This window comes from Sinohyriopsis cumingii, chromosome 2 (assembly GCF_028554795.1).
Source record: "Sinohyriopsis cumingii isolate HCF-2022 chromosome 2, ASM2855479v2, whole genome shotgun sequence".
Taxonomy (NCBI): domain Eukaryota; kingdom Metazoa; phylum Mollusca; class Bivalvia; order Unionida; family Unionidae; genus Sinohyriopsis; species Sinohyriopsis cumingii.
The window spans coordinates 25,879,967-25,902,824 of record NC_142962.1 but is presented as its reverse complement, the minus strand read 5'-3'; the positions used below and the strand labels follow the sequence as shown (position 1 = coordinate 25,902,824).

The 22,858-nt window shown below is 35.2% G+C and overlaps 1 protein-coding gene across 3 annotated transcripts in view; it reads left to right on the top strand.

The window, feature by feature from the left end:
• Window positions 1-22,858, top strand: part of LOC149804499 (poly [ADP-ribose] polymerase tankyrase-like) — a 201,083-nt gene that overhangs the window by 37,070 nt on the left and 141,155 nt on the right. For all 3 annotated transcript variants that reach the window (XR_016416027.1, XM_089940712.1, XM_089940711.1), the window contains exons 8-13: window positions 2,529-2,673; window positions 6,812-6,929; window positions 10,251-10,423; window positions 17,740-17,827; window positions 18,706-18,825; window positions 22,199-22,321. Coding sequence is in view for 2 of the 3 variants with exons in the window: in XM_089940712.1 (XP_089796838.1) it covers window positions 2,529-2,673; window positions 6,812-6,929; window positions 10,251-10,423; window positions 17,740-17,827; window positions 18,706-18,825; window positions 22,199-22,321 (767 nt within the window). In the remaining variant the exon portion in view is untranslated. The remainder of the gene's footprint in view (window positions 1-2,528; window positions 2,674-6,811; window positions 6,930-10,250; window positions 10,424-17,739; window positions 17,828-18,705; window positions 18,826-22,198; window positions 22,322-22,858) is intronic.

Sequence of the window (22,858 nt, the reverse complement as noted above, 5' to 3'; positions counted from 1 at the left end):
GAAGGTGGGGGATTTCACATTCAGAATTTTTTTTTAGAGCTTGATTATGAAGTTAAAGGCTGAAGAAGAACTACAGCATTGAATAAAGAATTTTATGCACAAGGAAACTGGAAATTAAAACTCCAGTGGGTAACACAGAGTATGTTGCTATCACAACTGATATGTGGACCTCCATTCAGAATATTGCATATACATGCATGACAGCTCATTGAATAAACCATGACAGGCAGTTGTTTTACAGACAAGGAAATGCCTGAGTGACAGGTAAAACCATCAGTCTCCGATTGGAAGATGCTGCTGTTGGATTGCAAATACCAATTCGCAAGATTGCTGAAATGGTGCATGATAATGGCTCAAACACCAACCTGGCCTTGAAATTTTTGGATGATTGGCCAGATCACTGTTACTTCACACACATGCTGCAATTGGCAGTCAACACTGGTCTTAAAGTAAATGCAGTTTAAAATATACTTGGCACTGCCAGGAGAGTGGCTGGTCACTTTAAACACAGTACAGTTGCAGCACAGGCTTTGCATGAAAATATTTGTGCCTTCCAGCAGCATCCGTGACATCAGAAAGCACATTTTCATCAGCTGGGCACATGGTAGGAGATAAGCCAGTTTGGCGCCAAAATCTGAATATGCCTCTCTTTCTCAGCAGAACTGGAACATGTACACTGACAAGTGAAAATGGACATTTGTTTCTGACTTTTATCAACATTCAACAAACAGTTCATGTACACTTGAAACATATTTATAAATTAATTACTTTTAGTTTTTGAAAGCATTACTAAATGTTTTCTTTTAAATTCAGTTTCTTGAACTGTTTGTTAATTTTATTTTCTTCATATTTTTATACGAATAAGTACCAAATGAGCAGCACTTTTATTTACACTGCAATCACACAAAAGAATAGACTTTTGCATGCCATTAGTGCCATTGTCAACCTACAACAAAGCAGTTCAGGTTTGTACACATTTACTCGGGGCCTCGAGTGGCCGAGTGGTCTAAAGTGCTCTTCATTACGGATCAATGCCATCTCACCTCTGTCTGCATGGGTTCGAGTCTCGGATTCGGCCAATGTGGGTATGTGAGAAAGCTTGCCAGTAGCTTCTTGTGGGTTGGTGGTTCTTTCCGGGGTTTTCCTGGGTTCTTCCTCCACCATTAATACTGGCCACCATGTATAGCCTATCGTGTGCTGAAAAATGGCGTTAAACCTCACAACAACAACAACAACACATTTACTCTAATAGAATTTTTTGTAACTTATCATTAGGATTGACGGGTACCTGGTAGAAGTTTTCTAAAATTTTGGCATTTTTATCTATGCCAGGGATGATCAAGATGGACTCCTTGGCTCAGTTAGAACTTTAGGATTCTATCTAGCCAAGTCATTAAGAAAAAGATCGGGTCAAAACGTTTCTTTTTTCTTCCCTGTCTCAGGTACTTGCGTTATTTTGACTGCACCTCAAGATCAATTATTTGAACTATTAAAGGAGCTTATTTATCTCTCAGTGAAGGACATCTCTGTTTCTTCTATATCGGAGTCTACATGGTTAGGGCTGATGATGTGTCTTGGGCTCTTTAATTCATTCCTCTTTGGATGAAGTCATCCAAGTCATCTTCTAGCTTTTTTGCTCCACTTTTTTGCCATTTTACCTTTGTTCATTGTTGTGCCATTGTGGAAGTATTTATTGGATGGTCCAATTTAATCAACCCAACATGTTGTCAGGTCATCCTCCAGTTGGCAGTAGAACATTCTACTCAGAACAATGGTAAGTTCCACAGATGAATTAGGCCATCCACCTCCCACTGTGCTGGCAAATTCAGCAATTCAAAAATAGTTGGAAATGTAATAATGCTATTTAAATGTAGTTTTTGGTTGGGTAAAACTATATAATACTTAATCCTCTGATGTTCTTTTGTCTCAAAGAAATAAAATATTACCATTGTTGGGAGTGGATTGTGGGATGATGATTTTTTTTTATATTCTTGACATCTAATTACTGATTGTATTGAATTGAGCTGAATTGTTTTAGCCACACCCCAAATCTAAACCTTAAGACAATTGGTAAAAATACTGTGATTAAAAGGGAAATAAAATATGCATGCATTTCAGCAATTGTCCTTAACTCTTCTTCACTATATGTATTATACCTTTAAGGCATCATGAAGAGAGAAAAAAAATGTTTTAAATAAAAATATGTTTTAAATAAAGTTTGTATTTAGTACAGTTGAACCTGTTGACTTCTGCCAGCCAAAAATAAGGTTTCAAGGCAGGTGGTCTCACATTGCAGGTCAGAACAGCATGTAATTGAAATCACTGCATTGAGATTACTGTCTCACAAAACAGGTGGTCTCTAATTGCAGCTGTCTTAACAAGACATGTTTTACTGTATTTTGGATTTTTTCAGTGTACTTAAATGATAACTTTTTATCTGTTTCATATACATTGTCATGCTGTGTAGCATGATTAGAATAGCTATAAAAAGAGTTGATAGCTAACAGTTTTACTAAATTTCCACCTAGAGAAGACAGCAAAAGGAAAGGAAAAGCAGAAAGAAAAGAAAAAGACACCAACACCAGGCAAAGATAAAAAGGTGGGGCCAGATAAAAAGCTGAAACCAAATCCAAAAATAAAAGTTCTGGAGAAGGAACCATTCTTTGAAACAAAGTAAGATTTTACTGTAATTCTTTGTGCCCAGATGGAGTATGTAATTGTGAACTAGTGTCATTTATATGTATGTAAATGAGCAACGAAATATAATACATGTGTGTTGTTGTTGTTAAAGGGTTTAATGTCATTTTCAACACATGATATGCTATACATGGCGGCCAGTATTAATGGTGGAGGAAGAACCCGGGAAAACCCGGAAAGAACCACCGACCCACGAGAAGCTACTGGCAAGTTTTGTAACATACCCACATTAGCCAAATCCGAGACTCGAACCCACACAGACAGAGGTGAGATGGCAGTGATCCGTAACGGAGAGCGCTTTAGACCACTCAGCCACTCGGGGGCCCCCTTTTACGTGTGTGTGTCTATCTATCTATCTATCTATCTATATATATATATATATATATATATATATATATATATATATATATATATATATATATATATATATATATATATATATATATATATATATATATATATATATATATATATATATATATATATATATATATATATAGATAGATAGATAGATAGATAGATAGATAGATAGATAGATCTTAGGGCATGCAATGTACATATAAAAGGTTTATGAAAAGTTAACAAATATTTTCTGTTACAGATTCTTGGATTGTTCTATCCGAAAATTTAAGTCCATTATATTGGTTGCATTGTTTCACTTATTGGTAAAAAAAAAAAAAATGTTGAAGTGGTCCCTCTCATCCCTCTCATTCTTTCTTCACAATGGTATCTATTAAAAAAAGATGGGCTTGTTTTTGGGGTGGAGGACAAAATAGCAAATTTCTAATTTTCATGTTTGGTCAGATGTTATAATGCATCTAATGTGGGGCAGGGGCTTTCTAGAAAAGGGCCTTTCAATTCAAGGTGCTGCATCACATTTATCATCATAACAGCATCAAGTTGTAATAGACTTTGCCAATGTTATCATAGTGTTCTCCACACTCTTCTCCAAAGGTCAAATTTTGGAGTCATATTATACATTTAAAGAGGCAAACTTAAACTTTCAGGAGTAAACAAAAGTAAGTTTTTGAAGCTATGTATAGTTTTGGTTTTGTTTCTGTTCTTATGAATGAAAAGTGTCAAGTTAAAATGGGATTTTATTGCATACTTTTTATGTCACGTGCATCTAAAGCTGGGAATGTAGATGCATTTGAATAGAATTTCCAATTTTAATGAACTTAAACTATTCACTTCTCACCAAATAAAATACTGTGTACATTTACAGAGCTGCTGCATGAGTGTGTGATTGTGTGAATCACATAAAATTTGTATGAATTCATGCACTTGGAGAGCAGTGATGTGCAAGAACTCACACAAATTAGTTTAAAATCCAATCTGATTAAATTTAGATCTCTACTGTCTTGCATGTAGATCTGACAGCGACCACTTAGGGTTCATGTTCAGGTGGCCCTTGAAATTATCCATTGGAAATGCAGCTTTCTTAAATTTTGAAAGTGAATCTAATTGTTTATCACACATTGATATTTTTCAGCCATACGACTCAGTTTCCCAAATATGAAAGTAGTTGATTTCACCTGATTGGCTGATAAAATTAGCTATTATGGTAATAACATAGGTCACGTGAATATAACCCCTAATCGGTCACTGTCAGATCTTCACATAGGACAGCGGAAATCTGATTTTCATCAGATTGTTTAAAGTCACACATATGAAAATGTACTGTGTGCAGTATACAATTTTTATTTAACCATTTACCCTTAAAGTGTTTGTCATGACATAAGTCACATCAGTATAAGTATCACAGTGCTTGTCATGACATCTGTCATTTTTCAGGTAGGCAACTGTTTACACCTAAATGCTTTATCTTGACATGAATGATTCTTAAACTAAATTGGATTGGTACATTGTACTCTGGAATGAGCATTATGTCACAGTTTGAACCTTGCAGTAAGGAAGTTGTGTTCAGATGGGTCTTCAAAATATAGGCTATCGAGACAGCCAGGCAACAAATTGCTGATTTCCAGCTTGGTTCATGCACAGATAATAATTTTGTTCAGGAAGTATACTGGCTGATAATAGCAATGAGGACATTTATTTTTAAAGTTATGAAACATATCAGATTGTTGGAGTGAGGAAAATGTTAATGGAGATACAAGTGAGTGAGTTTGAGCCCAAAAATGAAGCTGAATAAGAGTCAGATGTACATGCTGGATGGACAAAAATGGATTGCATGCCAATCAACCCCCCTTCATCAGCATTTCAGAATTAAATGTCGAAAAAGGCAGAATACCAAGCCTACAGACAATTAAAAATTAGAGTACAGTTTTCCTTGCCTTTCTCAAACAATTCTGCCCTGTATGATCTTGTGCTACAAAACTATATTGCCCTGAAAGGGTTAAGATAAACTGATAAAAAGAATCAAGAAAATGAGAAGTAAAGATATTTATTTGATCAAAATACGTCTGTCTGAACAAGTGGACTATGATGGCAATGATGGACTTAAAACCCTAATACATCATTAGGGAATATATGAATCTGACATAGCAGTCATTAAAGTACTGATTCAAGAAATGTGAAACTTTGGCAGTGCTTATGTAAACTCTGGAAAATTGTACCTAACAATCATCAAGAACAGTTTTTCAACCTCCATCAGGCTAGTTAAGCATGCTTTGTGCATACCCCTTTTTTGGATAGCAGAATGAAAGGGGGTTCTTGGCATAGAACAATATTCATACAAGTTTAAGAAACAGATTATGCTTAGAAACAACATATTAATGCTTATACAACGAGAAGCAACATTTTTTAAAGATTTTGATTTTAGTAAAGCTCTAACAGAGTGGCTTCGGTGGCCTAGTGGTTAGAGCATCTGCCTCGGATGTGTAAGGTCATGTGTTCAATCCCCAGTCAAGTCATACCAAAGACTTACAAAAATGGTACTAACAGCTGCCTCGCTTGCCACTCAGCATTAAGAGGTTAGTGTTAGGACTGGTCGGCCTGGTGTCAGGATAATGTGACTGCATGGAACATCATGCTACATGTCTGCAGCATGATGCCCCAGTGCTAGACATCACTATAAACTGTCACACAGCAGATATCATAGCGATATGACTGGAAGATTGTTAAAGCATCTCAAATTTTGCATGCTTATTAAAAACAAGAAGTCTCTGTGACCCACTTCAGGGTCATTCCATATCAATTCGACCCTCTCAAAAAAATCTGTAAATATGTATATGTTGAAGTACATGTTGAGGGATGAATACTTCCAAAAATTAGGCTCATAGCTCAAAAATGGAATGAAAATGGAGTGTTACCAATAACTCATGAACGCATGTAGCTGGGGTCAATTTTCACAGCATTTTTTTTCACATTTCTAATTGGGCTATGCAGCTCAAAATCACAAGTCCTACAGAACGTTTTGTGTAGATCACGGATCTGAAATCATCTTGAAGCTATCTTGCATGGTTGCCACGTTATATGGCCACAAACCCACTATCCTAAGCAATTTTTTTCTTGATTTTGCAGCAGTCCAGCTTCAACATGTAAATAGATAGCGATGAAATATTTGGCATGTAGTGAGGCAATGGATGATACTCCATGATTAATCTGTAAAAGACCTGTATTTTATTAGAGTGTTCAGATTGTTTGCTTAAATATGGTTCCAGAGCAAAAACTTGAAAAATATCCCTCTTATTCAAGAGGTCATGGAACCCTGTAGATGACCTTCTACAAATCTGAAACTGATGGGATTTAGACTTCATTTCAATGCCTCCAAGATGTCAAAAAAATTGTTCATGGTTCTCATCATCTTGACATGTTTTTGATTTTTCAAAGTGTGTGGTGTCTCCATAAAATGGGTTTAGTCAGAATTTTGGTAAATCAATGAGGGTAACTCGGAGACCAATTCTAATGTGAAATTTTGATTCTGTGATCCCGAAAACGATATAAATGATATATTACAACCCTGTGTGGGGTAATTCAGTATTCATGAAAATCAAAATCCAAGATAACAGCAAAAAGAAAAGAAAAAAAAGAAAAAATTTATTGAAAAAATTGCTTCTGGTATCTTGGATTTTGAGATTGAAACCCTGATAGTATTCAGACTATATATGTATATGATGCCATTTGTACTATGCTGACCTTTTTTTCTCTTCAGTGAACTAGTAGAATTTATGTCCAAGAACTCTTATGGGAAGCTGGCAATTCGGGCTGTAAATCTGAATGACATGAAATTATTACAGAACCTGACGGAAGATACAGAACGTGTGCATTCAGTAAGTATTTACAGGATGATGATCAAGACATCGCTCATGTGAACTTTTAAATCATAGGGACTAACAGAGTTAGTGATGCGCGCATGCACACCCACATCCACAAACACACTTACACACACAGTAGTTATAATCTGATGTCTGTGCTCTGCTTGACCACTGATTAGTAGAATCGAAGCTTGCAGACATTATTAACATGTCATGAAATTGTGCATTTGGTTTTCTTGTAACACTGGTATTTCATTTTACAATGTTATGTCTCCATTTGGGTTTTACATGCATGTACTACACATGATTGTGTGTGCAACCAGTCCCGTATCTTGAATTGCCTTGACACTTGGCAGATGTAATTGAAATGAATGTATGCATATGACTTTGTCATTACACTCAATTGTGTTTCCAGAGTTGTGTAACTTTTGATGTCAGATGTTTACTGTGCATGTGACAGATCTTGCGTGTGCAACTAATCTCCCATTTTTGGATGTTTATGCATTAAAACTTGGCAGAAAGTATTAATAAGAGGTGAACACGTGCATATTATTTTGTCATCACACTGATCACACTGATGAGCTTTCTTCCAATCTTATTTGCAATGAAAGACTCTGTATGAGTTAAATTTTTGCAAAGGTTCTGGGTTAGGCATTCTGGAATATTCTCATTCTTTTGTTCTATTTATGTATATATTAAATGCATCCCACATCAAAACAGCATAGATACAAATTTGCAGTTCCATGATGTGATGCAAAGCCCATCATGTAGCACAGATCCGCAGTCCTGTTATGTGGCAAGAATATACAGGTCTGTCATGTGGGATATGCCAGCCCATCATGTTGCACAGATCTGCAGGCCTATCATGTGGCATATGCAGGCCCATCATGTAGCACAGATCTGCAAGCCTACCATGTGACATATGCAGGCCCATCATGTAGCACAGATCTGCAGGTCTTTCATGTGGCATATGCAGGCCCAGCATGTAGCACAGATCTGCAAGCCTATCATTTGACATATGCAGGCCCATCATGTAGCACAGATCTGCAGGCCATTCATGTGGTATATGCAGGCCCAGCATGTAGCACAGATCTGCAGGCCTATCATGTGGCATATGCAGGCCCATCATGTAGCACAGATCTGCAAGCCTATCATGGGACACATGCAGGCCCATCATGTAGCACAGATCTGCAGGCCTTTCATGTGGCATATGCAGGCTCAGCATGTAGCACAGATCTGCAGGCATATCATGTGGCATATGCAGGCCCATCATGTAGCACAGATCTGCAAGCCTACCATGTGACATATGCAGGCCCATCATGTAGCACAGATCTGCAGGCCTTTCATGTGGCATATGCAGGCCCATCATTTGGCACAGATCTGCAAGCCTCTGATGTGGTATATGTAGACTCGTCATGTGAGACAAAGCTTCAGGTTACTCCTTTGCAGCATTCTAAATTGGGATTAAAATGATCACATTTGCAACTTATAATGAAGAATTGGGGAGTGAAGTCTGTCAGATGGTTGACATCTAGTGACCTCAAAATGCTTATGCAGAACTATAAAACAAATAAGACATAAACACTTTATAATTACAATTGTACACCACATTTTATATTAAAAACATTTGGCAGATGCAATTTAATTCACAGAATACAGACATGATTTTTTTTCTGTTTTAAAGCAGAATTCCGCTTTTCTCCTTACTTGAATCCAATTTTTCTTGATGTAGTCTGTTTTATTTTTATCATCTCTGATCTGGTTTTTTAAAAATGGTCTGTTCGGTCCCATTCTGCAACAACCCTTGTAACATATTAGTTCCATATATCAGTTAGCCCATTACTCTCGTAAAGAGTATTCTGATTGGTCAAAAGTTTAAATTCATCCAATGAATCTTCATGTAATGGTAAGTGATGGCAATGGAAAGAAGAAGCGTGTTTGCAAAAAATGGCGTCCTGAGTTGTTGAGAGAGACAATGACGCGAGAAGTTTAGATAAAGGTTTAGAAAACGTATTTAAATGGGAATGGCTGGAGCAAAAAGTCGACAGAAATTTAGTTGGTAAGTTTAAAAGAAAACTGAATGCTAGAGGACTGCATACAGAAAAATTTAAGCTCAGAAGGCATCTGGAAAAAGTGCGTTTAATTACTATAAGAAGAAAGATTTCTTGCATGAGAAAACAGATGTACATCTCCGTCAGAATATGCACACTGCATGTTACCAATACAAGCACAAGCTTGAAAGGAAAAAGGCTCTGATTGAGAAGGAAAAGAAATGATTGCACATTGAGCAAATGTTAGTCAAAAGAAAGACTAAACAAATCTTTGCCAAAGCTGCACAAAGAGCTCAACTGGAATATCAACAGGCTGTGTCCATTGGAGAAAAAGACAAGTGAATGTATGGGATTATTTGTATATAGTTGATGTACTTGGGTGAATATTTTACAGATCTGTTATGAAAAAAGAGAAGTGTAATCTATTTGCTGCAAAATTTGAGAAATTTTTGTGACTTAATTACGATGTGAACACTGACATGCACATGAAATAACTTAAGCACCAGTAGTATTGGAGAACAAATTCATGTGACAATAAATAATGTGAAATAATTCAAGTCAAGTTGAAACTTTTTGGTAAGTTTGTTAGTTTTTTAAATGATTATTTTTTATATATTATGATCATAAGTTGTACCAGGAGCAGTTTTTGATGATTGTAAAATGCATTTTTTTGCAGGGGGCCTTTAGCCACCTGGACCCCCCGGTTCAGAGGTGCTGCCCCTCAATACCCCATTGGGGAGGACCCCCAGATCCCCCTTTCAGATTTTCAGCTTTTTTTGTGGAATACCAAAATCATGTCCCAGAATAATTCATAATTCATTTTTGATTGTGAAACTGCTGATTCCAGCATGGAGTCACTATTTTACTTGTGAGGCCAGTCTGGTTTACATCCTGTAACTGATCTGTCTAATTCTTGACCTGTGCAGTCAACCTCAGTTAATGATATGCATCCAGAAAAATGCAGACATGGAGATAAATACAGCAATATAGTTGTCAGTAAATTTATTGTCAGTCAGACTAACATAAATTCCGATGTGGCTTAGGCTTTATTAATTTAAAGTGTTGTCCTAATAAAATGATGATTAAAGTGGTTTATCAGTGAATCTGAGTCCAGGCAGTTTGTAGAGATCTGCAGACCCGTGCATGACTTGGATCTGCAAGCCCATCAGGTGACAGATCTGTAGGCCCATTATGTGACACAGATCTGCAGGCATAATGTGACATCACTCTGCAGGTCTGTCATTTGTCATTGTCACTGTTGGTGGTTTATCTTTTATGTTCACAGTTGGAATTGAAGAAATCTGTCAGTGTGAATAAGACAGCCCTCCATTATGCACTAGAGGCCAACAATCATGAGGCCATTAAAATTCTGGTTAAGGACTATATCAGCAATGACAATGAGAGGCTGAAGAAATCATCCAAACAGAGTCTTTTTATCAAGGCAGGGGACACTGGCAGGTGAGTGATTGTCCAAATACTCTAATTTAAGGCAATATTTTATTTTCAGTATTTTCATTGTAAAAACTTTCAGCAAGTACTTGATTGTAAAATTTTAATGATATAGATTCTACGTAGCATTTCAGACATAATTTAAATATTTCATATTAATAGTAATAGAGGAAAAAATTTGATGTAGGATTTGAAGCATTTGAAACATAAGCCTGCCAAATTATTATCCCTGTGACAAATTTTTCCATTGTCAAATTTGAACAAAAGTGCTGACATTTATGAATGGCAGTGAAATTAAAACATGATGCTTACCATTTACTGATTTTCAGTAATATGTGTATGGAATTTCCTTTAATAGAACAGTTACGAATGTACGTTTACAGTTACAAGACTTGGTTGATATCTGGCATTTGGGGAAAACCTATTGATTTTGAGGTCAAAGGTATAGGTCACAGTAACTTTACTTCATCGCAGATCTGGATCAAACTTGGATGGAGGGTAAGGAACAAATTTATTGATTTTGGGGTCAGAAAGGTCAGAGCCACTGATTGGAAAAAGAAAAAGTCATCTTTACACAAAAATGTAAGTTATTGCGTCGAGGACTATTTAAACTTGGGGTGGGCATATAATGTGCCGTTCATGGTAATATATTATATTTTTATTTGATAATAGCTTTCCTTTTTGATAAAACCCTTATGTAATTCCAGTACTGCTATTGATCCCTTGGTCATACTTGAATGTTTATACTCAAATACCTCTGTCAAATGTATGAAAGAAACAAAAACGATGAAGCTTTGTAGTAAATCTTTGTTTTCTATTATAAACATTTGACAAAACCAATGGGACAGATAACATGAGGTGAAGAAAATACATTTAAGTAACATAAATTTAAATGTTAATATGTTTCCTTTTGTTATAACCCTCCACACACATCAAATGCTCGATCATTCTTGTTATACTGTGGTTTGGTACAGAATGCAGTTGGCACTTATGGACCTCTGTGGCTGTATTATAGGTAACTATGTTGGTAGGTAGATGGGTATGTTGGTAGATAGGTTACATCATTAAAGTGGGTAGGCAGGGCAGTAGGTATCCTAGAAGGGTGACACACACCCTTGATAGTTTAAGTCTTCAAGACAATAAATTCTTTAGTGGTTTTGTGTGTATTAAACACGTTCTTCAACACAGTGAACATGAGAACTCTTCATTTTTATTAGATTTCTTTCCAAATTATTAATTTGAGTTATCTTTTTATAGCTAGTATTTTATTTGCAAGCGTGGTTTCCATTACTGAAACAGGCGTACAGTACAGTTTTGTTCGATAATCTCTTCAAAGATTTGTGAATCAACAATATGCAGAAGATAGAATTCTATAACTTTCCCAAAAAAATTAACATTCTAGGAAGATCTGTTGATAACAGTATATGGAAGATGAAATTATCTTTACTGTTCCAGACACCCCCAAAAAAATGTCAGTAACACTAAAATTTGAGGTAATCTAAATTTACAGGTATTATGCTTGTCTAATATAAGCAGTTTTACTAGCAATAATACATTATCTGCTATTTTTGCATTGCTTTATCATTTCCTGGAACTAGTTCCCAGTTCCCAGACATTATTCCATCCCCCATTTGGTAATTGGAGGTCTAGAAAAAAGTAAAATTATCTCTGTCAGATAACTTAGGCCACTGCTGACAGTCACAGTATCTTCCTTCTTTTCTTTTGACTTCATGCATGTTGTTATGTATATTTGATTTACTTGTATCTGATTTACAATATGTTTATTTCAGTTTAATTGTTTGTCAGTTTTAAATTTTTTATTTTTCATTACGTGATATTGTAATGTAAATTTATTCACTAGAGATGATACTTTTTTCAGAAGATAGTTTGACCTTGACTGTTAGTTTATAAACATCAGGTGTTGATCTAAATCCTGACCTTGTTTCAAAATTTGTAGGAACCATCGTAAACAAGTTCTGTTTTATTTTAAAATGATTGGTTTTCGTCAGGGTCACACTGGGTAAACATGATCTGTAATAAGTACTTGCTTCTATAACCTTCCAGGAGATGATCACGTGACCCCTTGTTTATGTTTTAGAAAGCCCATATAACTCATGTTTTGGAGAGTTAATCTCAGGAGAAGCTGGGCTGTTAAACTGTTAGTTGTATGATGTGCGCTTAGGTGTTATTTCAGATAACTTTTTTTTAGTTATTTCAAATTACTTGGATTCAAAAGGATTAATTATGTTATTTTTCTGGAAAATACGTGTGCTTATATAATACTGTGGAACAAGAACAATTTTTTGTAAAAATTTATTCAGCTATCAGAAACCGGAGCGATAATTCTTGTTTCTACAAGGAACTGTGGATTTCAATATTACAGATTGCAGCATACATCATATTCTTTCATCTTGGATTCCTTGTTGGGATTCGAACGTGAAATCAGTAGAACATTTTGTTATTAGGACTACTAAATTTTTATTCCTGGATTATTCTTGGATTATTTTTGGGTTTCATTCTATAAAACTGTAAGTAAACATTATTTTCATTTTTTACAGAATTTTGCCAGGGAAATAAATGATTGTATTTTTTTTCCCAAAGCTTTTTGTTTTCACTCTTTCTTGTGTTACTGTTTATTTGAGCCTAAATAAGTGACATAAGAATGTATACACTTGTCCAGTCAGATATCTTTTGGGATTTATTTTGTCTTCATTTGTTTAAAAATTTGGCATTTCTTCCCAGTGCTTGGTTTGTTTTCATGTATCTGTGTACATTTTTATTGTTTTTGAGGGTTTGAAACACGGGTTTCTTTTGTTTCATATCTTAAATAATACTCTTTGTCATGGTATTTCCTACCCTTTTGTTGTTTCGGTTTATTGTTGTATTTGTTTACTTTACAGCTGTCAGTGCTGCCTGCAAGATTATGGCAAATGTGGGTACATAAAAGCATTGTGGTATACTCACCACCTATCTTGTACAGTCTGTTACCTAATTTGTTTTATGCAGCCTGACAAGGTTTGGGACTTAAAAGTTGTGGAGCCTTGGACCAGGAATAAATGTTTGATCTCTTCCTCTTCTTTTCATGAAGACTTACAGGAATGTGCCACTGCACTTGACAGTATATGGAACAAGCAGTTGGCTACAACAGTTCCTGGTATATGGAAGTCACCTGTTTCAGTGATGGCATTTCCGATTTTATGGAAATTATAATTACTCATTGAGAAGGATTACTACAATGCTTCTGGTGTATGGAAGCTGCCTGCACCTATGGCACATCCTATTTTACAAAAGTCATCTGATAATGAGGTGTCTGGAGTTAGGAAGTTGATTCTGTGAAGGGCAGATCTCTGAGAGACATATCTTTGACTCCTGGCTTTCAGAAATTTGCCAGCTCCAAAAGGCGAGCCCTGTCTTTCTGAATCAAGGCAAATGTTGTGGTCATCTTATGCTTTTAGATCTAGAATTGTAACAAGATCTCGCTTGTCAGAGTTGAGTTCTGAGGTCTGAGACTCCAATAAGATCGTCATCATTGGTACAGTAGTGACTTGTCTCTTTGCACTGGGCACCAGGCAATGTATCAGATGACAGTAAAGATCTGTTTCCAGGATAACAGCAAAAACCACTGAAGTGGTGTAAGGGAGAAGTAAATTGGGAGAGTTTATTCCCATTGTACATATGTCAAATAGATGGGTACCGCTCCGGAGGCTTAGTGGTTAGAGCATCAGCCTTGGATGCAGGAGGTCATGGGTTCGAACCCAGGCCGAGTCATACCAAAGACTTACAAAAATGGTCATAACAGCTGCCTCGCTTGGTGCTCAGCATTAAGAGGTTAGTGTTAGGACTGGTCGGCCTGGTGTGAGGAGAATGTGACTGGGTGTGACATCATGCTACATGTCTGTGGCATGATGCCCCAGTGCTAGACATCACTATAGACTGTCACACTGCAGACATCGTAGCGATATGACTGAAAAATTGTTAAGCTCCGTTTAAAAAAACTATAAATCTCAATAAATCAAATAGATGGGGAAAACCAAATTCATCATATCCAGGAGATTGGATTTGAGATATTGCAGAGTTTATTTCCAGATGTTAATATGAGTGGGTTAGCATTCTCAGAGAAACATAATTTACTGAACTCCCTTATTGGATATTTAAGAAATGTAGTTGGTAGCTTGATGTTACTGAGACCTCGATTGAGTTTGATTTTCACCTTTGCTTGGATGCATTTTCAGCATGCAGCATTATATTTTAGTGCAGTTACGGCTTCTGATTATCACAGTTGCTCACTTTCTTTCTGTGCAGTAACTCCTTTAATTCTGATTGAATTTCAACCAAAGATGGTATGTAACATTTTGCTGAGGACATCTTGGCTTAGTTTGAATTTTACTGGAGTTCTGGCATTCTGATTTTTGGAACCACCTAGTATTATTTCCATGCATTATTCCCTTAACTAGTATTGGAAATTAAGAAAATTTAATATGTAGCTAAATAATTATATTCAGTTGAATTTGATATCAATTTTCTTGAAGTTATTGCTGTTGGATATTGCATCCGTATTCTGTAAGGGACTTTATACCAAATGAGATCTCACCATAGTTGATTTTTAGTGTTCTGCAGCATTATTAGTGTCTTCCTTTACAAATGTACATAAATTCCTTTAATATATCACCTAGCCCATTCCTCTACAAAATTACACTTGTCTACTTCATTAAAAAGTGTGGAACATCAATTCCATGAATTTGCTTTAAAAAAACAAATTCAAGTAACAACATGCTTCAGGTGTGTTTCCATGTTTGGGATCTGCGGTAGCTCATTTGGTTAAGAATTGTAATGTTATTTGTTATTGAAGAATAATGCAGAAGGCGTTCTATACTATTTAATAAATACAAGACATCAGTACAGCTTGGAAGGGGAGTAAAGACTGCCCTGAAAGTATTTTTCCCTTGGAACATAAATCCCAGTGAATGTATAACATAAACCAGCAGTTGGTGTGGAATATGTGATTACTTTTACTGTCAAGTGATATTTCAAAGCTACCTAGATTAAGGCTTACACTACAAGTATCAAACTCATAATCCAAGGGTCACACACTCCAAGCATGACCAGTCCATTCTTGGTCAGCTGCTTTTGTTTGGCCATCTGAGAGACACTTAGCTTCCATTTCCTTGGTGCGATACAGCCTTATTTGTGTTGAAGGTTCTGCAGAAAACCAGCCTTCCAACATTATTATCTAAATTGATTTCTGTTTTTTTTCACATTTCCATGATATAAATTTATTAGGTACCAAGTTTCAAATACAGGGTTCATTTTTGGGTCATTTTCTATGCCAAATTTATTATAATTTAGGGGCTTCTGAGTAAAACTGGCAGTGAACAAAAATTTGACAAACTGTCTATATGTAAAAGTGTAATTGTTTTATTCTTTAAAGTCCTTACAATGCAAAAGAGGTAATAACTAAAACATAAATCCTATTAAGATGACAGTAAACCTCAAAACCAACATGCACAGATGACTAACAATGGACATGGTAGGTTGTTGTTTGCCGTTCTCTTTGTATCTGTCTTAATTATTTATGCAAAATGATACTCCAGCCAAATATTAAACTGGAAAATTCTTAATAAAAAAAAGGGAGATAAAACCCATCTTCTTGCCAACACAGAAAGTAGATGGTGTCAGGTTGCTAGGCAGGCAGCAGTTCTGAATGTCACCTGATGCCCCCTATCTCTAGTTCCATCATGATGATAAGATTTCACTTAAGCTGGTTTCATTGTCGAAAATGACTACTGCTCATTGGACCACTCTGGTGGCCTAGTGGTTAGAGTGTCCGCCTTGGATGCGGAAGGTTGTTGGTTCAGTCCCCGGCCAAGTCATACCAAAGACTTACCAAATTGGTACTAACAGCTGCCTTGCTTGGCACTTATCATTGAGAGATTAGTGTTAGGACTGGTCGGCCTGGTGTCAGGATGATAAGACTGGGTGAGACATCATGCTGCATGTCTGTGGCATGATGCCCCAGTGCTAGACATCACTATAAGCTGCCACACTGCAGACATCGTAGTGCTATGACTGAAAAATGTTAAACCTACGTTAAAAATCCAGATCTCTCACACACACACACACACACACACACACACACACACACAAGTGAATGTTTTGTTTGTGTTTAAGAGAGAGAGAGAGATATTTATTTATCAGTACTTATGATTGTGGGTATTCAAAGCAGTATTTTTTTATAGCTGATACGGTTTGTTGGCAATAGAGAGAGATTGAAATTGTTGTCTTTTTTCATTTTTCAACATGGTTGGAATCCTCCACATGTACAAGGCAGAGATGCAATATCTTTTGGGTTTCCAGAATTTTCTGATTTGTCCATGTATTGTCTTGATGAATTCTGTTTTTTTTTTCTTCTTAGCTTTTTCATTTGACATAACCTTTATGATTGTTGTACATATATTTGTTAACTACATATTATTTGGTCCATCATCAAAATGCTGGCAGTTTTGACTGGTTCAACCAGTGAAAAGTGACATAGTAAAGAACTTGTCACATTTATGCGTCAGAGCATATTGGGGAGAACAGTGAAGAAAAGCGTTTTTGACCATGTGTAAGAAAAAATGAGTATTTTAGATCACAGTGAATGAAACGGGAGTAAGAAACAAGTTTAAACGGAAATGGCAGAAAGAAAAGGGCTGAAGTGAGGTATTTATGTTGAATTATATTAATAAAACATAAACATCCCAGAATGCATGATGTTTATTGTATGCATTGATAGAGTTAAGTATGGGTTTTAATGAAAACAGAGCTGCCCAAACATTCCAGGCTGGATAAATAGAAATCTTGGTAATGAAAAGAGGTGTGAGGCTAAAGAAAAAGGGATTATGTTAATACCACAGTGGACCTCGATCTATAAAACTATATATTCATCATTTTAAATTAGGTAATTGCTTTTGCCAACGTAAACAACTCTTGTCTTCATTGTTGTTGGCTTGCTTGAGAATTTTTAGTGAGTTAACAAATATCAAATCCTGCAGTAAATAAAACATTAAAGGATAAATAGTCATTAAAATCTTTAGTTTGTAGAAAATAGAATATTATAATAATATTAGAATATTTCACCATGTTGAAAATCACCATTTTCATCATTGAAAAAATAGTAAATCCTCCAAAGTTGGCACCATAAAATTTGAAACCCTGAAAATGCATCTGTTACAAGTACCCCAGAATTATGGTAAATTTAATGGATTCAGTTCCTCATTTATCTTTTAGTTACATAATTGTACCATTTGTTTTATAGTATGTAGCTTTATACATCACTTTACTTACAGCTATAACCCCATGTTTTTGGGGTTTCGTAGAATTCGTCCAATATCAGTCAGCCGTGGCAGTAAGGAAGGCAATGATGCACTTACAAAGGTAAGTCCTTCAAAGAAAGAAATCTTAGTCACTAGACATAAATTTCCTGAGCATAAAAGAAATGATATGTGCATACTCATTCTTCAGGACGCAGGTGTGCACAACTGCATATTTAAGAACTTTAAGCTCATTTATCCAGTTTTTCTGTTTTTCTTTTGGCAGTTTGGATGTCCATTTCAACTTTGCTTCAGCATGAACAGTTGTATGATCTTGTGTTAGTCAAAAGAACCATAGTCAGATTTTAAGTGCTTTAATTTTGAAAATAAAATGGTACTTCTGTTCTGGATTTCATCAATAAATCTTGTGTTTTGACTCCGGTTTAAGTCTGGTATCCAGTAATTTGGTTGGCTAAAAATTAGGTCTCATTTTAAAATTGGCCAATCAGATGTCACAAGTCAGTTCTTTAAGACTTAATTTGTAATCCAGACCTTTAGTCTTGCCTGTGCCTATGTAGAGACATCACTTTTCTAGTAGTTACATCTGTTCCATTATACAATTCCAGAGTATATTTTGATAAAGTTATGACTACAGCAGGACCCTTAAAGCAAAATTTGTTTACCAAAAAAATACAAAAATGAAATAATTGAGATTAATATAGATCATATATTGATGGCTATATTTGTCTCTTGACACATATTGCACAAATTTGAAGAAGGTTTAAGTTTTTATATCCTTTGTCCAGCTTGCTACTTTGTCAAAAGTTCTGTGGATTTCATGGTGGCACATATGTTAACAATCAACTTTGTGCCTTGTCAGAAGTTCTGTGAATTTGAGAGGGGCATGTATGTTGGGCAAACAATAGTTTGATTTTCAACAACAGTTGTTTTTAAAACTGAGATATTTAAAAGAAGAGAACCTATCATTCTTTCTCTTCCCAGGATGTGATTGAGGACGATAGGATTTTTAATTATGCAGAAGATGCCATCAAGCTTAAAGTAAAGCCAGACACATTGGATTTGTTGATAAACCAATTTCCAGATGAGGAAAGGGAAGATTTGGTGAGTTAGGTTTTTTTTTCTACCCGAGTTTCTAACATCACAGAGCAGAATATTGTATTATTACTCATGATGTTAACATAAATGTGATTTATCTTATATTTTGTACCATCAGTTGGTAGGTATACACCATGTATAATATCGTCCATGAGATTTTCTGGCTTGTAATGGATGTAAACAGTATTGATATTCATTCTATAAATTTGTTGTATTCCACATATATAATAAATGACATTGCTATTGAAGTGTGATTTGACGGTGGTGTATGAATATGCATATAATTTTAGTTTTAGCAGATCATTACTGCTATATTCTCTAAAGCCAGTGATGAATGTTATGTCATTAATAAGTAAAGGAATAAAAGCAGAAAATATCCATATTCCCTGTTTAATCTTCATTTTTTACATGAATAAAACATGTTTAACAACTTCATTGAAATTCCCTCTGCTTTCAAAATTTTCTCTCTCATGCCACAAGTAAAGGAATAAAATGTATGGAAATCTGTTGATTGAGAGGGGAAAAAATAACTTGAACTGATGAAAACTCATGCATGTGACGGAACAGAGAGGTCAACCTAGATCTGGAGATTTGCAAAATTTGGTCAGGAGTTTTGACTTCAGAAAAGGCAGGAATTTCATTGAACCCATTTTTTTAGTATAGAAATAGAGAATAATTGCAACTATTGGAACAAATTTTTGTTTTCTTCAATATTTAAATTTGTACATCATCTTATCAAATCAGTCTTTTCACAGTAACTTGTTGCCATTCATACTCTCCTTATGTGTACCATAAGCATTTTTAACATTTCTTGGGAGACCCTGGATTCTGTTTTGGGAAGTCCTTATCATTGTTAATCTTCTCACTTTGAATATGATCTGCTGTTACTGGATCAAGATTTCCCCTAGAATCAGCCTAAATTTTCTACATCACACCATCAATACTGTTGTTGTCATTACTACTACAGTAAACCTGTCTTGAGAGGCCACCTTTTCTGCAACATAAAGGAGTCTCTCAAGACAGGTTGTCTCTTAACAGGTTTGTGCAAAAGGCCAGTTTCCAAGGTCAAAATTCACCACTGATTAAGAAAGAAAATTACTCAAAATTATTGTACATATATTCTTTATGTATAGTTCTTGTAAAAACATTGCATAAATTCATCGCAAAGTAATAATCTTTATTTTAATATAGAATTACATCAATCATAAAACGTTCATACACACATTCAATTAACTTGTTGAGAAACGGTATAAAATTATTTAGACAAAAGTCAGAAGTCTAATTAACAGATGACATACATGGATTAACTTTATAAATAAGGGCTTAACTGGCTGCATTAAGGTGAACAGATGAAGGCTTGTTGTATAGGCTGAAACATCAAGGAAAAGCAACAAACAACACAACTATTTAACAAGGACAAAATCAAATCTGGACTACAATTATTACTTAGTAGTGTTAAAAATGAATCATAGACCTTAGTCATCTCAGGCATTATGGAAGAACTCCCAAGGCAAACAGTGTACTCAAACACTGTATTGAAGCCCTTTAAAATATTTCTCATTATGTTATCTGTATTGTGTGGGTTTTCACAAAAGATAAAGAAGCAATAGAAACATTTGAACTGAGTGTGCATTCATGGCTATTCCCTCTGAAGAAAGAAAACTTAATCTAAATGGGTATGTACATGACTTCAGAACCACAATGGCATTTAGTGACATGTACTGTAATCTAGTTTACAGTCCACAACAAATGACACTTCTGGCATGACCTGTAAAATTACAAAACCAGTAGACAGTCTCACTGTTTGCTATAACCTTTATTTTTTAAGTTGCCATGGTTACAAATGATTAAATAAAAGTGGTGTGTTTGCTCTTTTTTATGATATGGTCATTCATTGCAATGAGTTTTGAACAGTATGCACTCTGCTTGCTGACTCTCATACGTTTGCAAAGGATTAATGTGTGCAGAGGATTAAATCAAGGTCATTGTTGTTTATGTCAGTTGTGTAATCAATCTTGGCAACTTTAAACAGAGTGAAACCAAACCAACCCTGCCAACCAATGAAAAGGATGTTATTTGTTTTATGCTGCTTGAAATTAGCAACTAATTTGTCTTGCATTGCTTAAGCCAGTTGACAGTCCCATGATGACTGGTTGTGTTACTGTAAATATACTATATTAGGAAAAATGTTTGAAAATAAATAATTTTAAAACAATACTTTGGCATATGCTGGAGATTTTAGTGAGGGACAGGAGACACCTCATCACAAGAGGAAAACCCTCCTAGCTGGGAGGTTCATATGAATAAAACCTTAAATTGACACTTGCTATGTAATCTACAAGAACCAGAGTCATAACAGTAATAGTATGTTTACACATTAAATTAGTTGCTTCTTCTTGATACTAATGACAATTGACCAATGATACAATGTTGCAAAAGCATTGGAGATGAGGGATATCCTGTAAATTCCTTTGTTTGGTGGCACACACATACTGTGATCTATTGAATGTTTTTTTTATTTTTTTATTCAATTTTAATTTTAGCGAAGTTCTGTAACAGTCCATTTAAAAAGGTTTTAATTGCCCAAAGACCTAGTTTTTGTCTCTTTTACTTCTCTCACTCTGGATCTGTGATGGTAAAAGGGACAGATCAACTCAACCATTCAACATTGAGAAAGAAAGATTGGAGGATATCAATCAGAAGCCAAGCATATGAATGATTTGGACCACTTGTAAATAAATTTAAAAGGGTGTATTATGTTCTTTTTGCTTATTATTTTCATTGGCCCATTTCCCACTTGGTGTAACACACTGCTTGCCAGGGATGATTGATGAAAATGACTGCACTTTTCACTGTTTGGGACACTAATTGTGCAGTATTTGATCTTTCATTATTTAAACAGACTTTCATGTTCCAATCTTAAGCATCACTTTTTATTTCATAAGTAACACAAGTTGGTCTTTATAAGAATAAGAGTTTCCTACAAGATTGGAAATAGCTGCAAAACTTCTTCCTAGCTGGTACACTAAAAAAGAGTTTACTTGCACTGACAATATTCTGCTTCTTATAGACAATCTATACTCCATTGGAAATGTTTCTATTATTTGTTGTATAAATAAAATGTATATGGTATTACATGCATCTTGGATATAATGATTTTTGATATTTTCCATCAAAAGGAAAAACTTACCAAGCTTTGCTTTTTTTAAATAATGAAACATACAGTTGCATAAAATGTATAAGGTGTACATACAGAAATACATAAATGTTATATGTTCAGGCCACTGCCAGGTAAAAATAATTTACTTGTCTATACAAATATTATCATGAATGAAATTGATTCCTGTTATCTATCATTGTAAACATTTTGTTTTCACAGATAAATTCAGCAATATCTAACACCTATCAGGCAGTGCTAACAGGAAACAGGAAGCTGGCTGGAAAACTGGTTGAGGAGGCTGAGAAAAGGCATAACACTGGCTTTGGCTTCTTGCATAAAGAGGTGCAGACTATATGTACACTAAATTATGTTATTACTTTGCATGGAGAAACTGCATAAGGACTGTTCTATTTAAACATACATGATACCCAGAGAAGGCAGTTTTTAAAAAATATATGCCAGGGTACTTTGATTTCACAGAGTTTATATTAAAACGATAAGAAAATTCGAAATTGCATCTATGGATAAGTCGCCCACTTTAAAAGTGCCTTTCCTGGGTCCTATGTATGTTTTAATGGAATAGCCCTAAAAAAAGAGAGGTACCAATGTACACTATATATATTGATATTATTTTACATAGAGAAACCCTGCTGCTTAAAATATATAGCTTTAACAGCTAGTAAACAAGTAATTCAAAGTTGTTTTCTATCAGTTCTGTTTAGTTTAAATTGGTGTTTTTATACAGACATAATATCCGTCCATGTGACCACAGATATGTGTATTTGTGCTTTTCCTCATCACTGGATCTTCAGTGCATAAATATAAAAGTCTGGCATTTAAATGGTATGAAATTTTGTCACAGTCGTGTTTGAATCCTCA